The sequence below is a fragment of the Nelumbo nucifera genome, chromosome 3 (genome assembly GCF_055504915.1).
Source record: "Nelumbo nucifera cultivar China Antique chromosome 3, China Antique-T2T, whole genome shotgun sequence".
Taxonomy (NCBI): Eukaryota; Viridiplantae; Streptophyta; class Magnoliopsida; order Proteales; family Nelumbonaceae; genus Nelumbo; species Nelumbo nucifera.
This window is the reverse complement of record NC_142651.1, coordinates 39,074,423-39,091,097: the sequence shown is the minus strand read 5'-3', so window position 1 is coordinate 39,091,097 and position 16,675 is coordinate 39,074,423. Positions and strand designations below refer to the sequence as shown.

At 36.5% G+C, this 16,675-nt stretch overlaps 1 protein-coding gene across 1 annotated transcript; it reads left to right on the top strand.

Moving 5' to 3' along the window:
- The first annotated feature begins 5,641 nt into the window (after nt 1-5,641).
- On the top strand, nt 5,642-16,380 carry LOC104604053 (uncharacterized). The gene is made up of 5 exons (XM_010268282.2): nt 5,642-5,782; nt 5,887-5,933; nt 6,047-6,153; nt 15,580-15,614; nt 16,122-16,380. Exons 2-5 carry the CDS (start codon nt 5,931-5,933, stop codon nt 16,187-16,189), a joined length of 213 nt encoding a protein of 70 aa, XP_010266584.1. The 5' UTR covers nt 5,642-5,782; nt 5,887-5,930; the 3' UTR covers nt 16,190-16,380.
- The last annotated feature ends 295 nt before the right edge of the window (nt 16,381-16,675 follow it).

Sequence of the window (16,675 nt, the reverse complement as noted above, 5' to 3'; positions counted from 1 at the left end):
CACAATGCAAGTAAACAAAGATGCATTGAAACTCAAACAGATCCATCCCCAATGGATATCGACAGCCAGACCGTTCTACACAACTCAGTCCAACCCGAGTCGACTCATCACACGAAAGCACCCAACCAGAATGCAGGTCATAGTAGAACGTTACATGCATGTGGCCGGCAAGTAGGTATCTATGGTCAGAATGAAGCAAATGGTTTCCACCCCGCCTGCACGTGCCCCTCATGCAACAACAAACAAACTCCAAAACCCCTCGCTACATAGCGAGCATTTAGGAAAACAGGAAGAACCCTAGATCACAGACTTAGCAGGGGATGATAACTGATACATGTACTACATAACCACCAATAGTCACATAGGTATCTTAGATGCTCTCATTGGGAAGCGCAAACGTGGAAGGCCTTTCAATCGAATATTGGACAAAAGCAAGAAAAATCTTATCACAATTGAGAATGGGAAAATTTTCAAATATTTTCTGGAGGACTTACAGGTTCAAGGCCCATAAACAGGCCTACACTCCACTACCTCATTCAAGGAGAACAAAGACAAAACTCTCACAAGTCGAGCTCAGGTTTTCTCCTTACTAACCCATGGTTCAGCTACAAAAGTCCAAACCATGTGTTAATGAATAACCCACTCGCACATATAGATGCTCAGCATGTGAACCCAAGTCTAGAACAAAACCAGTTTTCTTCTTGGATATCTCTGGACCAACTCCCGTTACCTCAATGCACTCAGGTATTCCATACAATCTTATTCCTTCTTTTAATTGTTAATATTTACATTCCCTCCAATACCATATTAGTCTTTGTTTCTCTCACATAGCTAATATGATTCTCTCTTGGAATATAAGGGGAGCAAACCACCCCAATAAAATAAGATCTTTGTATCAACTATGTAAACAAGAGAAACCAGATTTACTGTTCCTGTGTGAAACAAAGATGAACACAACCCAATCTAAGTCCCTTGCCAAAAAACTTCATTTTTCTCACTATGTCAATAACAAAACCAAAGGTCTCTCAGGTGGCCCACTTTGTTGCTAGCACAACACCATATCCATAGTGGTCCTATATTGAGACTAATTTCATTCGACTTCAAGTGGAAAACCTTCCCCAAGGAAAATCATGGCAAATCATTTTTTATTATTGTCACCCTTAAGGACAATATAGACAAAGAACTTGGGCCTCTCTATCAAAACTTCTTGAGCCAGTACAGGTACCTTGGGTTCTAATAGGTGATATGAATGACATATACAAGACAAAGGACCACCAAAACTTCAAAAGACAAAGGCCAAAACTCCCAAGACATATGTCTAATTTCATCAATCAATTTTGGTTAATAGAACCAGAACATACAAGCACAACTTTCACATGGACAAATGGCCAAAATGGTCTTTGTAATGTTTTGGAAAGACTTGACAGAGTTTTGTTAACACAAACTTGGCTGGATATGTACCCCGACTCCATAGTCCACCATCTACCCATTTTGTTGTCGGATCATGGCCCAATCAAACATAACCTACAATACAAAATGGACAAGAGGAGATCCTAGTTTCATTTTCTCCCCATATGGGCTGACCATGAAGACTATCATAAAATCATTTTGGACTCCTGGAATATCTCGACTCATGGATCCCCTTTTCATCAAATTAAAACAAAGATGAAAGAATGCAAGAAAACTTTAAAAAGTTGGAACCTCAAAAACTTTTGGCTCCATACAAAAACACTTGAAGAGGCTAACAAAAGAAATCACTCAACTCCAGCAGTCTTACATAGATCAAAGGGATAGCCATCGGCTCAGGAGTTTGAAGAACCAATATAATTATTGGCTGCTTAAGGAAGAGCAACTTTGGAGGCTAAAATCTAGAGAATTATGGCTAAAAGAAGGGGATAAAAACACATTTTTTTCACCAAGTTTCCAAAAAGAAAAACACCAAGAATGACATTACTTGGCTGAAAAATGAAGAGGGGAACTGGAATACAAGTAAAAATGAAATCTCCAAGATTTTCAAAGCCCATATGCTAAAAATTGGGGGAGTGAATGAATTCTTTAGTCCCTCTGCTTTATGTGAGATTGACCTACCCCAACTTACAAGTGAACAAAAAGAAGAGCTTCTGCAAACCCCAAGCATGGATGAAATATGCCAAGTGGTGCAGTAAATGCATCCCCACAAGGAACTCAATAACACAAACTTCATCTTCATTCCCGAAAGTAACATAGCAGAGAACCCATCAGATTTTAGGCCCATTAGCTTAACCAATGTGCTATACAAAATAATATCCAAATGGATGGTGTCCAAAATGCAACCCATTCTACAATGTCTCATCTCTCCCCATCAATCTAGATTTCTGAAGAATAGACAAGTCACTGACAATATTCTGTTAGTACAGGAAATCACTCACTTGATGAACACTCAAAAGAGGGGCAAGGGTTACATGGCTCTCAAATTAGATATGTCCAAGGCATTCGATAGAATGGGATGGGAGTTAACAAGAGAAGTACTTAAAAAGATGGGGTTTCCAGACAAGTGGTGTAACTTGATCCATCAATGCATGTCCACTCCCACTTAATCAAAATTGGAGGGGAAGTTTTTGAACACTTCAAACTCAAGCGAGGCCTGCGCCAAGGTGATCCTCTCTCACCTTACCTATTCATTAAAGGCATGGAAGTTCTCTCCGGCTTGTTAACAAAAGCTCCTCTCAATGAAAGGCTTGAAGGGGTTAGGATTTGTAAAGATGGCACTCCTATTACTCACTTGATGTTTGTTAATGATTGCATCATTTTCTATAAAGCAGAGAAGAGTCAAATAAAGGAGCTGACCCAAATATTCCAAGTTTTTTAATCTTTGTCAGGTCAACAAATAAATTTCTCCAAGTCATCCATTTGGTTCAGCCGTTCAGTTCCTAGGCAACACTAGAGAATACTTTCACATATCTTCAAGATAAAAGCCACTAACATGAATGGTCTGAAATACTTGGGAGCAAAAATTCACATACAGAATTCGAAGTACCTAGCCCCACAAGAAATTCTAGAAAAGTTCAAGGGAGGATAGATGCTCGGAGTTCTAGGCTTCTTTCACAAGCGGGAAGAACAACACTAGTACAGTCAATTATACAAGCCATCCCAATTTTCTCTATGATGACTACAATGTTCCCCAAATATTCCATGCAAAGATTGATAAACTATCTAGAGACTTCCTGGAGGAAACTGTGTCTCCCAAAAGCAGTTGGGGGTTTAGGCTTTAAGAATTGGAAATTCATGAATCGAGCTCTTTTCGGAAACTTGATGTCTGGGTTCCCTCGTTGCCTTGTGGTACTCCCCAATCGGCTCCTACTGCTTAAACTCAATACAGTAAATTTACAGTTGTAGACTTGATGTCTGGCGCAAATTGGAACGCTGAAATACTCCAAACATTAGTTGACCCCACAACTCTTAACAAGATACTACAGATCACCCCAAACCCAAACTTAGACGAAAATCTTCTAATCTGGAAGAGGAACAACAGTAGTGTATACATTGTCAAATCAGCTTACAAAACCTTCAAAGTTGCAGATCCTTCATCTTCTGAGTCTTGCTTTAAATTTAAATGGTCACAACTTTGGAAGTTGAAAATACCATACGGATGCACACTATTAACTTGGAAGCTCATTTGGGATGGGCTCCTTACAAAAGACAAATGTTCAAGATGGTTGAGAGACGAAGACTTGCTTTGTATATTTTGTAAGCAAGAGCTATCTGGTGTGAGGCACAATTAGGGATTACTGATAAATATGGGTCCCACCAAATGATACATGAGTTCATGTTGAACTGGCTCCAAACACTAAGAAGGCATCTCCCAAAGCACCTAGTTCAGGAATTTTGGGAAAGAGAATGCATAATTTTCTACTTAATATGGGATACCCATAATAAAGTCATCTTTCAAAATTACTGGTATAACCCAGCTGATGTTATAAATAGATCTCATACTTTCAAGCAGCAGCAATACTGTGAGCAAACTCCTGCAATAATTGCTAGTTCATCTACTCAAAGCTGGATAGTTCATATGATGGTTGATGGTTCATATGATGATAAAACAAGAACATCCTCCAAAGTCTCTCAAAAGGAATCCTCTCCACACAAGGACAACCTTGCTGGGCTGTCAACAACTATGATACTGAAGTGCAAGCCTTAGTTGCAGGTTTGGAAGCAACCATAAGCTTAGGTTTCACCAAATTACTAATATTCTCTTATTCCCTACAGCCAATAGATTTTTTAAATGCCACCATGAAGGCATGAAGACAAAGTACTGGATCGAGAGGCTTCACTGGCTGAGAATTGGATGTCTTCTATCTAATATAACTCAATCCTCTTTTATGTATAGAAATAAACTAGATAATCAAACTGCACACACGTTCGTTTATGTGGCTGTAAGGCACAACTACAAGTATCTGTATAGTTCTCAGTTACTTAAATGATAGCTCGGTTGCTTCTTATTTTATAAAAAAAAAGGTATAGGAAACGTATGGATACAAACGACAGATATAGAAACGCTTGAATACGATAGTGAAATGCATACAAATCACATAAATATATTAATAATACTAAACCAAAAGCTGAATTATCTATGAATAAGATATAAAGACATGAGAAATGTATACTTCAATAGGTTATATGAAGAGAAATATTACAATAAACAATACCGGGACTCAAGAACATTCTAACATTGTACAATAATTATCATTCTTTCAATTTTATAACTATAATTTTCAATTTTTATTAAGTTTTTAGATTATTTATTAATTTAGTATTTTATTTAAATAACAACTATTTTTTAAACAGTAAATATGTTTTCATTTTTAACATATAATATTTTTATTTTACACATAATTGTAAAATAAAACAAATAAATCATTCAAGGTACATAAAATAAATTATATTTAATTTTCAGTTTTTATTAAATCTTTTGGGAAAATTAAATCTTAAATTATTCGTTTCAGTTTTTATAATTATAATTTTCTATTTTCCATTAATTTTGTTGGAAAATTTTATTTATTTAGTATTTTTATATAATAACTATGTTTTTATTTTTAATATATAATTATGTGTAAAATAAAATATATAAATCATCTAAGGTAGATGAAATATATTATTTTTATAATATTTAGTTTTTATTAATTTTTTGAAAAAAATTAAATCTTAATATTTATTTCATTTTTCATAATACTATTTTTAACTTATATTAAAGATGAAAAACAATTCAAAAGTACTCAATATACAATTTTGTTAAACTAGAGAGGGATACACCTCAATATCAGTGTGTATTGATACGGTCTAGTACGACCCAATATGAAAGCATATTATACTAATATGCATGACTCATGAGATACATATCTAATCGTACGTATCCTGTATCCACAATCATGGATACTGATACCATACAACGGGGAGTATCATATTTATACCTTAATCGTTGCCTGCATGTAATTTACCCTATATATTATATAATGGGATAAATGAGACCGAATTACCAAACCGACCTTATTTTTCTATCGAATTTACATGAATTACATGTAATTTAGCAACAAGCCATTAGTCACCTGCTTCTATTTCTATTTCACGAAAATATCCTTGATTCAAGTTTATTATTACGCATCTGCAATTTAGCGACAAGCCATTTGTCACCTGCCAAGCGTCTGTTTCTTTTGCAGTCTTGGGAGCTCCGAGCTCTCCACTCTTTCTGTCTCTCCTCTCACGGTCTTTCGTCCTGAAGGTATTCCGGGAAAGGATACAAGAAAAGGTACTCTTATAAACCCTAGTTTCAAACTTTTTCTCAATAGGATTTGAATAAGGATCATGGGCCTCTTCCTTTCTCTTCTTAAGTCTCCTGCGTAATCTCCGCAGATCCAAGGCAAGAAAAATCAGCCACTTGAAGAAGGATCTCAAATATGGTAAGGGAGATCTTAGAAGAAGGAAACTTTTTTTTTTTCAAAAACTTCTTTTGGGTTCTATAAAATTCTGCCATAATAGGATTTGAGGCTTTTATTTCTGCTGGATTTTGCAGTCTGCGCTCTTCAATTTCCATTCATTTCTGTCGGTAGTGCTGCTAGTAATCTGCACCTGCACTTACGTGAAGATGCAGTTCCCAGCTATCCTCGAACAGAAAACTGGGTATGATTCTTCTATTATATATATTGTTTTACTGCGCTTGGTGAATGGCATACATATTTGGTTGCTAATACAAGTGTTCTCTGAAAATCCTTTGAGTTCTAAGATTTTAACAGAGGCTAGGAGATCAGGTCCTTTGTAGTCAATCAGTGTTGTGTTTTTTAGAATAATCTATGACTCGTGTTTGTTATTACAAGTAGCCCAAATACGACCAACCGTGGGATGGAAAAGAACCATTTGCAGAGGTGCTAATATTTAGCATGGAATTTAAGTTGAGAGTTTACTGAAGTTATCAAAAATTCAGGAAAAAACCATTTACACATCAGAGGCAGGGAAGTAACTGCTGTTTACTGAAAATATGGAACTATATAATTCATCAACTATGTTCACCCTTCAGTTGAGGTTTTTGGAATACCCTACTTGTTTGATCCCTATAGGAGATTATGTGGCCATTCCCCTTTACACATTGACATAGTGAAGATTTGGTCCCATCCAGAGGATAAATTGATTCTTTACTTTGATAGTTGCTCCTTAGGCAATCTAATGCCTGCTGAAATTCTTAATGTTTTAGAAACAGGTTGTACCAAATTAGTTAACTGTCACCTCCCAGGTTTAGAATGTATCTGTAGAGCTGACATTGGTATTTGATCATCTGAATCCAAATTCAAAACTAATTTGACTAAGCTAGATGTGAATCTCAAATATGAAATATCAGATTCACTTATAATCAGAGCAACTGTGGATTAGTCCCAATTCAATCCAGTTAAGAACATAAGATCCAATCCATCATCATCATCATCCATGCCTTATCCCAACTATATGAGGTCGGCTACATGAATCCTGTTTTGCCAATCTGTTTTATTTAAAGATAAGGTCCAATCCATATCACTATGTTTTTTCATATATCTGTATAAGAATTACATATATTTATTAGAGAACTTGTTTTTAAGTGTTCCTTTTTTTATTTTTACTGAAGGATCATAGATGCAAGTCTCTGGAAGATATTATTAACCCATTTTATTAATGACATATATTAAAGCCATTTCTAGTTCGCTTTATCATTAATATGTAATATTTATGCTATTTACAGTTTGTTTTATTAATTATATATGGTATCTGAGTGTAACCTCAGTCCAATTTGACTTCAAGAGATGGGAGTCATTTTGAATCCAAGTATCAATCAAGCTTTTTGAAATGATATATGGGATTGAAAACTATTTTAGGTAAGAGGTTTAGCAGTGATTAATCATTAATGTGGATGTAGAAGAATTGGAAAGGTTAGCTGCAAGTTCTAGGATTTAAGGCATCCTTACTTTCAATGTCTTCTCATGGTTTTCCTTTCAGAGGTAATCTAAGATCTAGGTTTTTGGAGTTTGGTGGTGGATAGACATGCCAAGAAACTCTTTGCTTGGAAAAAGAATTACATATCTTTGGAGGGATATTACATTAATAAAATCAATGTTAATCTTCCAGTTTACTTATTTCTTTGTTTTCAAGGCTCCAATTTGACTAGTAAAGAAGGTGGAGAGAATTATTAGATTTTCTATGGGAACTGGGGGTGGAAAAGAAAATATCATTTGGTTAATTGGAAAACAAATTGTCTTAGGTTCTTAGTAAGGAAGTTGGGGTTAGGAATTAGATATTTGAGTGATAAAAATTCTGCATTGTTAGGGAAGTGGTAGTTCCATTGGAAGAGGATAGGTTATAACATTTGGTTATTAAAAGCATGCATGGTACCTTCGGTAATGATTGGGATGTAGGTCTAAATAAATTTGCTAGAATAATTTCTCCTCAGAAAGCCATCTTCTTGGTTCAGTTGCTTTTCTTTAAGTTCACAAGGTGTGATCTTTGAATGGTTTCAATATTATATTATGAGAGGACCTTTGGTGGGATTATTTATGTCTTGCTTCTCACTTTCCCAATCTTTATGCTTTCACAATTTAAATTTTCCTCTATTGCTTCTTGCGTCTCTTGATTTGGTTCCTCTTTTTCTTGGGACTTTTGTTTCCATAGGGAGTCTAGATTACAAAATACTATTAATATTATAGTGGGTCTTTGATACCATTGTGTTTTAAACCTCAACATTTGAACTTAAATCATTACATTGAAAATCAGGAAAGTGAGATGTTTTGGCACAAAACATACTGCACAATAGTTTCTATAGTTTTAAATATATAGGTGTCTTTAGGTGTCGCATAGGACAAGTTGAAATGGCCCCAAATGCTAGAAATGTCTTTTTTTTTTAATATTCTCCTCCACACCACCATGCACATAACCTAATGTAAAAGTGGTATTGCCATTTGAAGTTGAATCATGCCCAACCAAATATTCTTTTCATATGAAAATCAAATTACCTATGTTGCACTTATGTGGAGTCAAAACAGGAATTTAGCACCATGATTCCAATCACTACCTTAGACTATAAAGGGAATTTTTCCTTCCCTTGGTTGGGACAAAAGAGTTTGGACTGCTGATCCTAAAGTACCATCTCCAGATGTATTTTTCAGTACAAGCTATTTGACAGGGTCCTCTTATTTCCAAAGTTAGAGCCTTTTTTGTTAGGAAGTGTATCATATAAAGGTTGACCTGACAGACCTGTAATGTTCATGGTTCACCAAAAAGAAGCATTTGTTACTGATTAAAAAAATCAGTTTTCCAATTTCTTGACCAATTTCAGAATTTTTGGGTGTTAGGGATATTGATATTTTTGAGTTCTTAAAATTTATTTTCTAGTTGTAGGTATCTTAAAAGTAGGGTTTTAAGTATTCCTGTAGGGCAATGGCTAGTGGACTCATTCATGGGTTTAAAGTTGGAGAGAGCAGCGAACAGATCTCCCTGCTTCAATTCGCTGATAACGCCATCTTCTTTTGTAATTCCTCAACTGATCAGCTGATTTTTTTGGGCTTCGTTCTTAGATGGTTCAAAGCTGTTTCAGGCCTCAAAATCAACCTTTCTAAGAGTGAATTAATGAAGACAGAGGAAATTTCTGACCCCCAACTAGCTAGTATTTTGGGCTGCAAAACTGGGAACGTGTCCGCCACCTACCTTGGCTTGCACCTTGGAGCCAAAAGCAGCACCAAGAGGGTTTGGGATCTGGTTATTGATAGATTTGACAGGAAACTGTCGATGTGGAAGTCTAAATACTTAACAAAAGGTGGTAAACTTACTCTGATTAGGAGTGTCTTGTCTTCACTTCCAATTTATTACCTGGCATTATTTCATATCCCTGCCAGTGTTGCTAAGCTCTTAGAGAAGAAATTGTGAGTCTCTTTATGGGCTGGATGGAGAAACAACTTGAGATGTAATTTGGTGAACTGGAAAACAGTGTGCGAATCAAGGAGAGCTGGTGGTATAGGCATTGGAAATATTAAAACTGTCAACAAGACCCTTCTTGGCAAATGGTGTTGGAGACTCGGCAAAAGAGAGGAGCAGCCTCTGGAAAAGAATCATTGTGGATAAGTATGGGCTCACAAATCTGGGGTGGGACTTGGGTTCTGGCCTACTCCCAAGGGGATGTGCCCGGTTGAGTAATATTGTCTCTATTCTTCCTGACTTCTTGAAGGGGATGAGATGCAAGGTTGGCAAGGGTAATCACATCAAGTTCTGGTTTGACAAATGGTGTGGGGACCTTGCTTTGAGTGAGAAGTTCCCCTCTCTCTTTGATATCACACAGGATAAAGATGCTGTGGTTGAAGACTACTTTCAGAAGAAATCTCAATGATTGGGAAATTGGTCCACTAACTGAGCTACTAAGTCACATTCATGGTTTCAAGCCCAAACCACAGTTTGATGATGAAAGAATCTGGTCTTGGGAGACCTCTGGTAAGTTCTCTTCTCAGTCCTACAACAACCTTGTGTTTGGTGAGGATGGAGACTTCCCTTGGGCTGTAATCTGGAATTCCCATGCACCCTCATAAATTGCCTTCCTGGTTTGGACCAAGGGGCAAGCTGCTTTGGAGGATTTTTCCAGCTGCTATCCTGTGGGCTCTTTGGAAGGAAAGGAACAGCTGGATTTTTGACAATAATTATAATGATGTAGCTTCAGTCAAGAACAAAGGGCTTGCTAAAAAAAAAAAGAAGGGCTTTTAATGGTGCCCAGATTTTATCTTTTTGGCAAGCTGGGCCTTTTTTTAAATTGATTTCTCAGGTCTTTTAGTATATTCCCAATGTACAGGATCTCATTGTACATGGGCTGATGTAATTGGTTCTCTTTGCAATATAATACCCTTACCTTCTTAAAACAACTTTACTTTTATTAGTAAATCAAAATTACTAGGAAAAATCTATGCTGATCGAAAGATCACAATGGCTTATGGAAGGGGATTCGGAGGTGGTGATAGGGTGGCTGATTAAAGATCACAATGGCTTATGGAAGTACAATAATGAGAGGAGGAAATTCAAGTGGCTGGTGCGGGAGATGGAAGTTAAGACACATTGGGTTAAAAGATCGGCTAATTCCCTAACTGATGGTTTAGCTAAACAAGGGGCAGAAAGGGATTCACTGTTTTGGGCTAAGCTGTAACTATAGTGTGTTTTTTCTTTCTTTTTTTCCTTTTCATGAGGTTCTTTGCTGCTCTTGGAAGATAAGTGTGTTTGTCTTCCTCTTGTAAATCTTCTATTGATGATTTAATGAAAGTGTTATTGATAAAAAAAAAGGGCTTTGACCAATCAACACCCCCCCCCCCCACCCCCACACACACACGCACACTGAATTTGATAAATAACCACCTGATTGGTACCACTTTTATGATACCAGTTGATTGGTTACAAGTTTTTCCAGTGTCATAGTTGAACCCAAATTACTTTTCATGATAATTTTGGACTGCTATTTAAAGCAATCACATAATTACTATTCATGATAATTTCTTGTTTCTTTACATCAAGTTAGTTTAAGTAGGATCAGTAAAGTCTTATTGAAGTGATTTGATGAAATAAAGTTTGCTTTATTGAATTCTGGTTGCTGCTAGTTTATTTTTTGCCTCTTCCCCCTCTCTCCTATTTCTTCTTCTAAGTAATATATCTCTTTGCTGACAGCAAGAGTCTTTTCTTTCTTTTTAATCTCTTATTCATTTTTTGGAGGACAGCAAGTTGTCTACTTGCTTCTTTATCCCTACCCTTCATCCTTGATCTCTCAAAGCTTCCTTTGCCTCACAAAGCCCACTACCAGATCCAAGATTTGTAAGACACCTTACTTTGTCCTACATCAGGAGACTACTTTCCACCTCTTCATTTCTTGCTCCTTTGTCTCTAAGTTTGGGATTTCTTATCTTTATTTGGCGTTCGGTAGCAGTTAAATGTGGATATTTAGCCTATGTTTTTTAATACTTTCTTCTCATCATCAACTAAGAAAAGAAAGGTATTATTAGAGGTGCACAAGAGCTGCAATTCTTTGGTCGGGGGGGGGGGGGGGGGGAATGCAAGAGTGTTTCAAGAGGAGGAGAAGTTCAAGTCTTGATAAAGAGGATTTGCTTGAGGGTAGCTCAATGGGTGTTATCAAGGGAAAAGTTTGCTGATTATTCAGTTAATGACATCTTTAGATCGTGGCAAGAAATTTCAAATTCCTCAACAGGAAGACACCCAATTCATAAGAAAAAAGGAAGACAGAACTAAGTGCAAAGTTGGTCTCCACCACTGAAGGTGTTATAAAGTTAAATTTGGATGGCTGTTCTCCAGGTAACCCAGGTAACTCAAGGATAGGTGTAGTCTTCAGAAGTTGAATGGTGATATTGTCTATGTTTTCCCAGGACAAATTGGAGTTGATACTGCTAGAAGGGCAGAAAACTTGGGTTTCATGGCAGTTCTCTCACCACATCAGAGAAGCAAATTTTCTGGCTTTACCTGTGAATATCTTGTTCATTTGGGGGTAATGTAATGTTTCTCTTTTTATGAGAATATCTAAAAGGAAGACAGAGGTGTTGGTCTGAGAAGAAAACATTTTTATTTCTTTTCTTTCTAATTTCTCCTCATTGCATGGCTTCCATTGATTAATAATGAAATGATTTTTTATCCATAAAAAATTGATATATTAAGAGGGATTTTTTTTTTGCCTACTGTCTAAAGGATAGAAGGATATGGTTCAGATGTGCAAGGCTATATGTTAAGATTTTTTCATTATAAGGAGCTTCAGCCTATCCATCACACTAGTCCTTATCACTTTCATTAGCAGTGCATAAATACAAAGTTCAAAGAGTAATTAAAAAATGGGAAAAAGCCATCCCTTTGGAGGTGGCTTCCCAAGGGGTAAGGCTGTAGTGTGAATTCAAAATTTTGAAAAGTTGTAAATAGGGGTTTGTAGCAAGGCTACCCAATTATTATTATTTCTGGTAATAAATAAAAAAGAAAATTTATTCATAGAAAGGAGAAGAGATTAGAATAAGAGGTGATAAGTTATCAGTGACTCCTCCCTGACCTTAAATTAGTGGGATCATGCTCTCAAATAAATCTCGTTACAACCCATTCCCACCTTTAAGCTCCTCTTTTTGGTCTCTTAAATAATTCCTGCTGAGCTGATTTTTGAAGTAACATTCTTTTTCTCCCCCTTGAAACATTGATCCTTAACCACCACTTCAATTTATTCAAACTATTACTCCTCCCCTGGAGAGACAAACCCAGATTTCTTTCCCTTCCAGAGGAAGACGAAGATAGAGCTTCACATTATTCTGTATTCACATGAGTGAGGTAACCCCTTGCAAATTTGCTCCCTCCTCCTAGAAAATTTGCCTTCAACATCATGTAGTTGTAAAAGTTAACATGTAACCTAGAACCAACTTGTATTTCCTTTTTGAAGTTGCTTCACCTAAACTACCTACAGAAAGTCTTTTCCTTCTCCCCAATGCCATCCACCCATTTTAAATTTGCTTTAGACACTGACTTTTTGAGTTCCATGCCACCTCAGCATAAGAAGTAAACATGGTCCTTCAATTCACATTGTCTAATTCAGAACCGAAATTCTTAAAAGGCCTCTGCCCAATGCCTTTTTCCTTCACTGACCCTGTAATTTTCTTTTGTGACTTTATATTTTCTCTGCCCCCTCTCTCCTTGTCCACCAAATGGCAGAAGGGTTGCCATGTTATCATCTTCTTCTTCCCACTCCTTCCTCCACCACTGAGCTTCAATGGAGGTAGTGATCCACACCTGCAAACTTAAACCTTTAGAAAACACCTTGATCAGGTATCTGATTGAATCTAACCTTGCCCCTACTAGTTGCAACACCAACCGAAGATTTACTGCATCAAAATCCACCAACCCTACCTTTGTCTTCACTACTGTGGCTGTGAACTCCATGTTGTCTTCAACTATATCAAGAATCGCTTTCTCCTTTTATAGGGGGTGTTTGGCACTTTCAGACTGTACATTCTTTATATAAGTCAATAAAGTTGATTGTTAACAATCAGAAAGAAAAAGGGAAAAAGACAGTAACATTTGAAAAAAAATTCAGAAAATGAAACATAATAATAATTTGTTTTGTAAAAAGATGCCATAAATGAAAGGGGTAAAAGTTATATTCCAGGAAATGGATACAAACACCTGTCCTACATTTAGAGGTGTAATTGCTGGGCCATGGGTGGCACAATTGTTTTTAGAAAAATTGATAAAAATAATGAAAAGTTAAAATAAATTAACAAGATAGCTAAAAAATCTTAAAATTTTATTCTACATGAATTTTGATGTACACAATTGTTTATATATGAAATTGAAAAAAAATTACAATAAAATTGGAATAAACTAGTATAATAAAATTGAAAATAAAAATTGATAGATATAGTTATAGATATGGGCCGTACCATGCTGGTCTGTGGGCCTCAAAACTCAAGCCCGGCACAGCCCAGGGGTATAGGCTGGGCCACGGCATGGCCCACTTTACAACTCTACCTACATTTTCATAAATGTTTGTGTCGCCTTCTATTCCTGTATCTATGTTTTTATCTGTATGATTATTATTGATATCTGTATCTGCATGTGAACAATATAGATGAATGACCTTCCATAGGAATTTGTTGGCAGTCAGCTCTTTTCTGGTTTGTTCTTCTTGTTTAGGGTGAGCCTTTCTCTCTCCTGTATCCATCTTCCCTTTTATATTTAGTTGTATCTTATCTTCCTTTATAAGACTATGCAGATGCCCCACCAGAGGATATATTTAAGATCTGCACATAATACCAAAGTGGTTACAACTTACAACTCATTCAGTTCTTTGGATAAAAGGTAGTTTATGCGCAAGGTGCCAACCAGCTGGTTGGTAAGGTCTCCTGCTGGTCATAGTGGAGACTTGGGATCGAATCCCGCCTGCACCTGGGTTGGGGGGGGATGGGCTTCCCCCTGTTGTTGTAGCCTTTCAAAAGAAATTAAAAAAGAAAAAAAGAAAAAAGATACAGGTAGTTTATGCAGTGGCAAATTGATGGCATCAGTCTACCAGGTCCTCAGAACTTATGGTTTGGAAGCTTCTTTAGGATGATAATGGTTAAACGGAAATAATGCTTTATCCTTTTCTGGTGTGAATTTTTTCAAGCATGAATTTTAAGGACAATACTTTTGAAGAACAAAGCATTATGAATATATTTGATTCAACCTTCTGAGTTTTCCATCTTTATCAACAGAATCAAGATTCCTTTCCTTCCCATTCTTATTCCTTTATATTGCTGGTTGAGGTTTGGCGATGCCATTCCTTGTATAAATCATTAGTAGATTAGAGAAGAAGAATATTTAGTTGTTTATGAGGCTTGCAGCTCATAGACTTGTTTTGCTTTTCATAGTCTGGGGATTTTGATGCGAAACCAATTCTCAAAAGGCTTTTCCTTCTTTTAATTTTATCTTGCAAATTAATTTTAAGCTATTTTCTGATAAAATCTAGAGTAAGATTGAAAAACTTGGAGCCTTTAGGAGCCACTCAATACATTCTGACTAACACCTCTTACATTATAGTATAGGGGATGTTGTGGGGCATAATACATGCTTTATAAGCTAGAGACTAACCAATTCTAACTTCTGTTGCATCAGCCTTTCTTGATGGCCATTTTTGAAATTATTTGTTATTGATTCAGATAACTAAATAGAACAGTTTTTTATTTGGGGTTTTTACTGTTCAGTCCACCCCAACAAATCTTAGCTCCACCATACAGTTGGGGTAGGTACCAGCTCGGAATTGATGCCAATTCACGGGCAGTTATGGGTGCTATAGGTGGAGGTGTTTATAATTTTGAATTGTTGTAGCTCTGCAGCTAAATTCAGAATACTGAGGTGGAGTGCACTCAACTTATCCCTTTTTATTTTGACAAGAAGTTTAATCATCAATGGTGCATGGTGATGCTTCTTGTGATATATTAATGTCCATAAGATACCTAACAATTTTCTTTGGCGTATTGTTTGGTTATATGATGATGATGTATCCAAGTTCTCTTAAGTTCTAAATTTGATCAAGTGTGAAACTGGCAGGTTTCGAGGTTTCTTCTGGAAGGCAGCTAGAATAGGTAAGTTGCTTCACCATTACATTTTCTGTATTGTAGTCTTGTTAGTCATCATAATTTGTTACTTGTTAGGGGGATATAATGATTTTTTTAATAGATGCTTTGTTTTATAGTATGGGATCTAATCACTTCAGCAACTTTACCTAAGAGATATTTCAATTCTTATTTTAAGAGCATCGTGTTTATTCAAGAGCTCCCTACCAACAGGCAGGCAAAAGTCCTTTTTATTTCTCAGATTAATATGAAATGCACGTTTGCTCAAGAACTAAACAATAGCCATAACCTCACCAGCTCACCCAGTCACCCTGTTTTGTGATCCTCCATGCCATGGAAACTAATTAGATAGATGCACCTCTTGGGTCTTTTTATTCTGAAATAAAACTTCGTCCTTTCTGTTGTCTCTTTGATCTTAGCATTTCTACGGTGGTTTCTAATTCAAGTTTGAGAGTTATAAGCTGTTTATTTTGTGAATATTATAAATTAATTGATGTTTTTGGTGTATCTATACAGGTGAGCGTCTGAGTCCTTGGGTAGCTGTGGGCTGCTTCGCGATGGGTGTGTCAATAATATTTTCCTGAACATTGAGGGTCCTGGTTGTATACTTGAGTAGAAGCAGCTACCTTACCCATTTCGCTCTGATGCGTCCAGTGTTTTGATGTAAAATGCTAATATTTGAGTACTCGTTACAAATGCTCTTGGCAAATATTTGCTTAATAATGATTCATGCTCTCGCAAATCCAAAAAGAACCCATGAAAAAAGTCTGCATTATAGTTGTCTTTTGCAGCTAGTGATACAATATTGGGGAAAATACTTGGGGTTCGTTTGGTTCACAGTTGGAATCGGAATCGGAATCGGAATCTTTTGGAATCAGAATTGGAATCAAAATCGAAATCTTTTGGAATCAGAATCGGAATGGCCTATTCCCATAATCTGTTTGGTTCAGACAGGAATGGGAATTGGAATCAGCAGGAATGAGATTTCATTTCCAAGGGAGGGGCAGGGAATGGCCATTCTCTCAAATGGGGGAATGCCATTTCAACAAGAATGGGAATGGGGTTTCGAT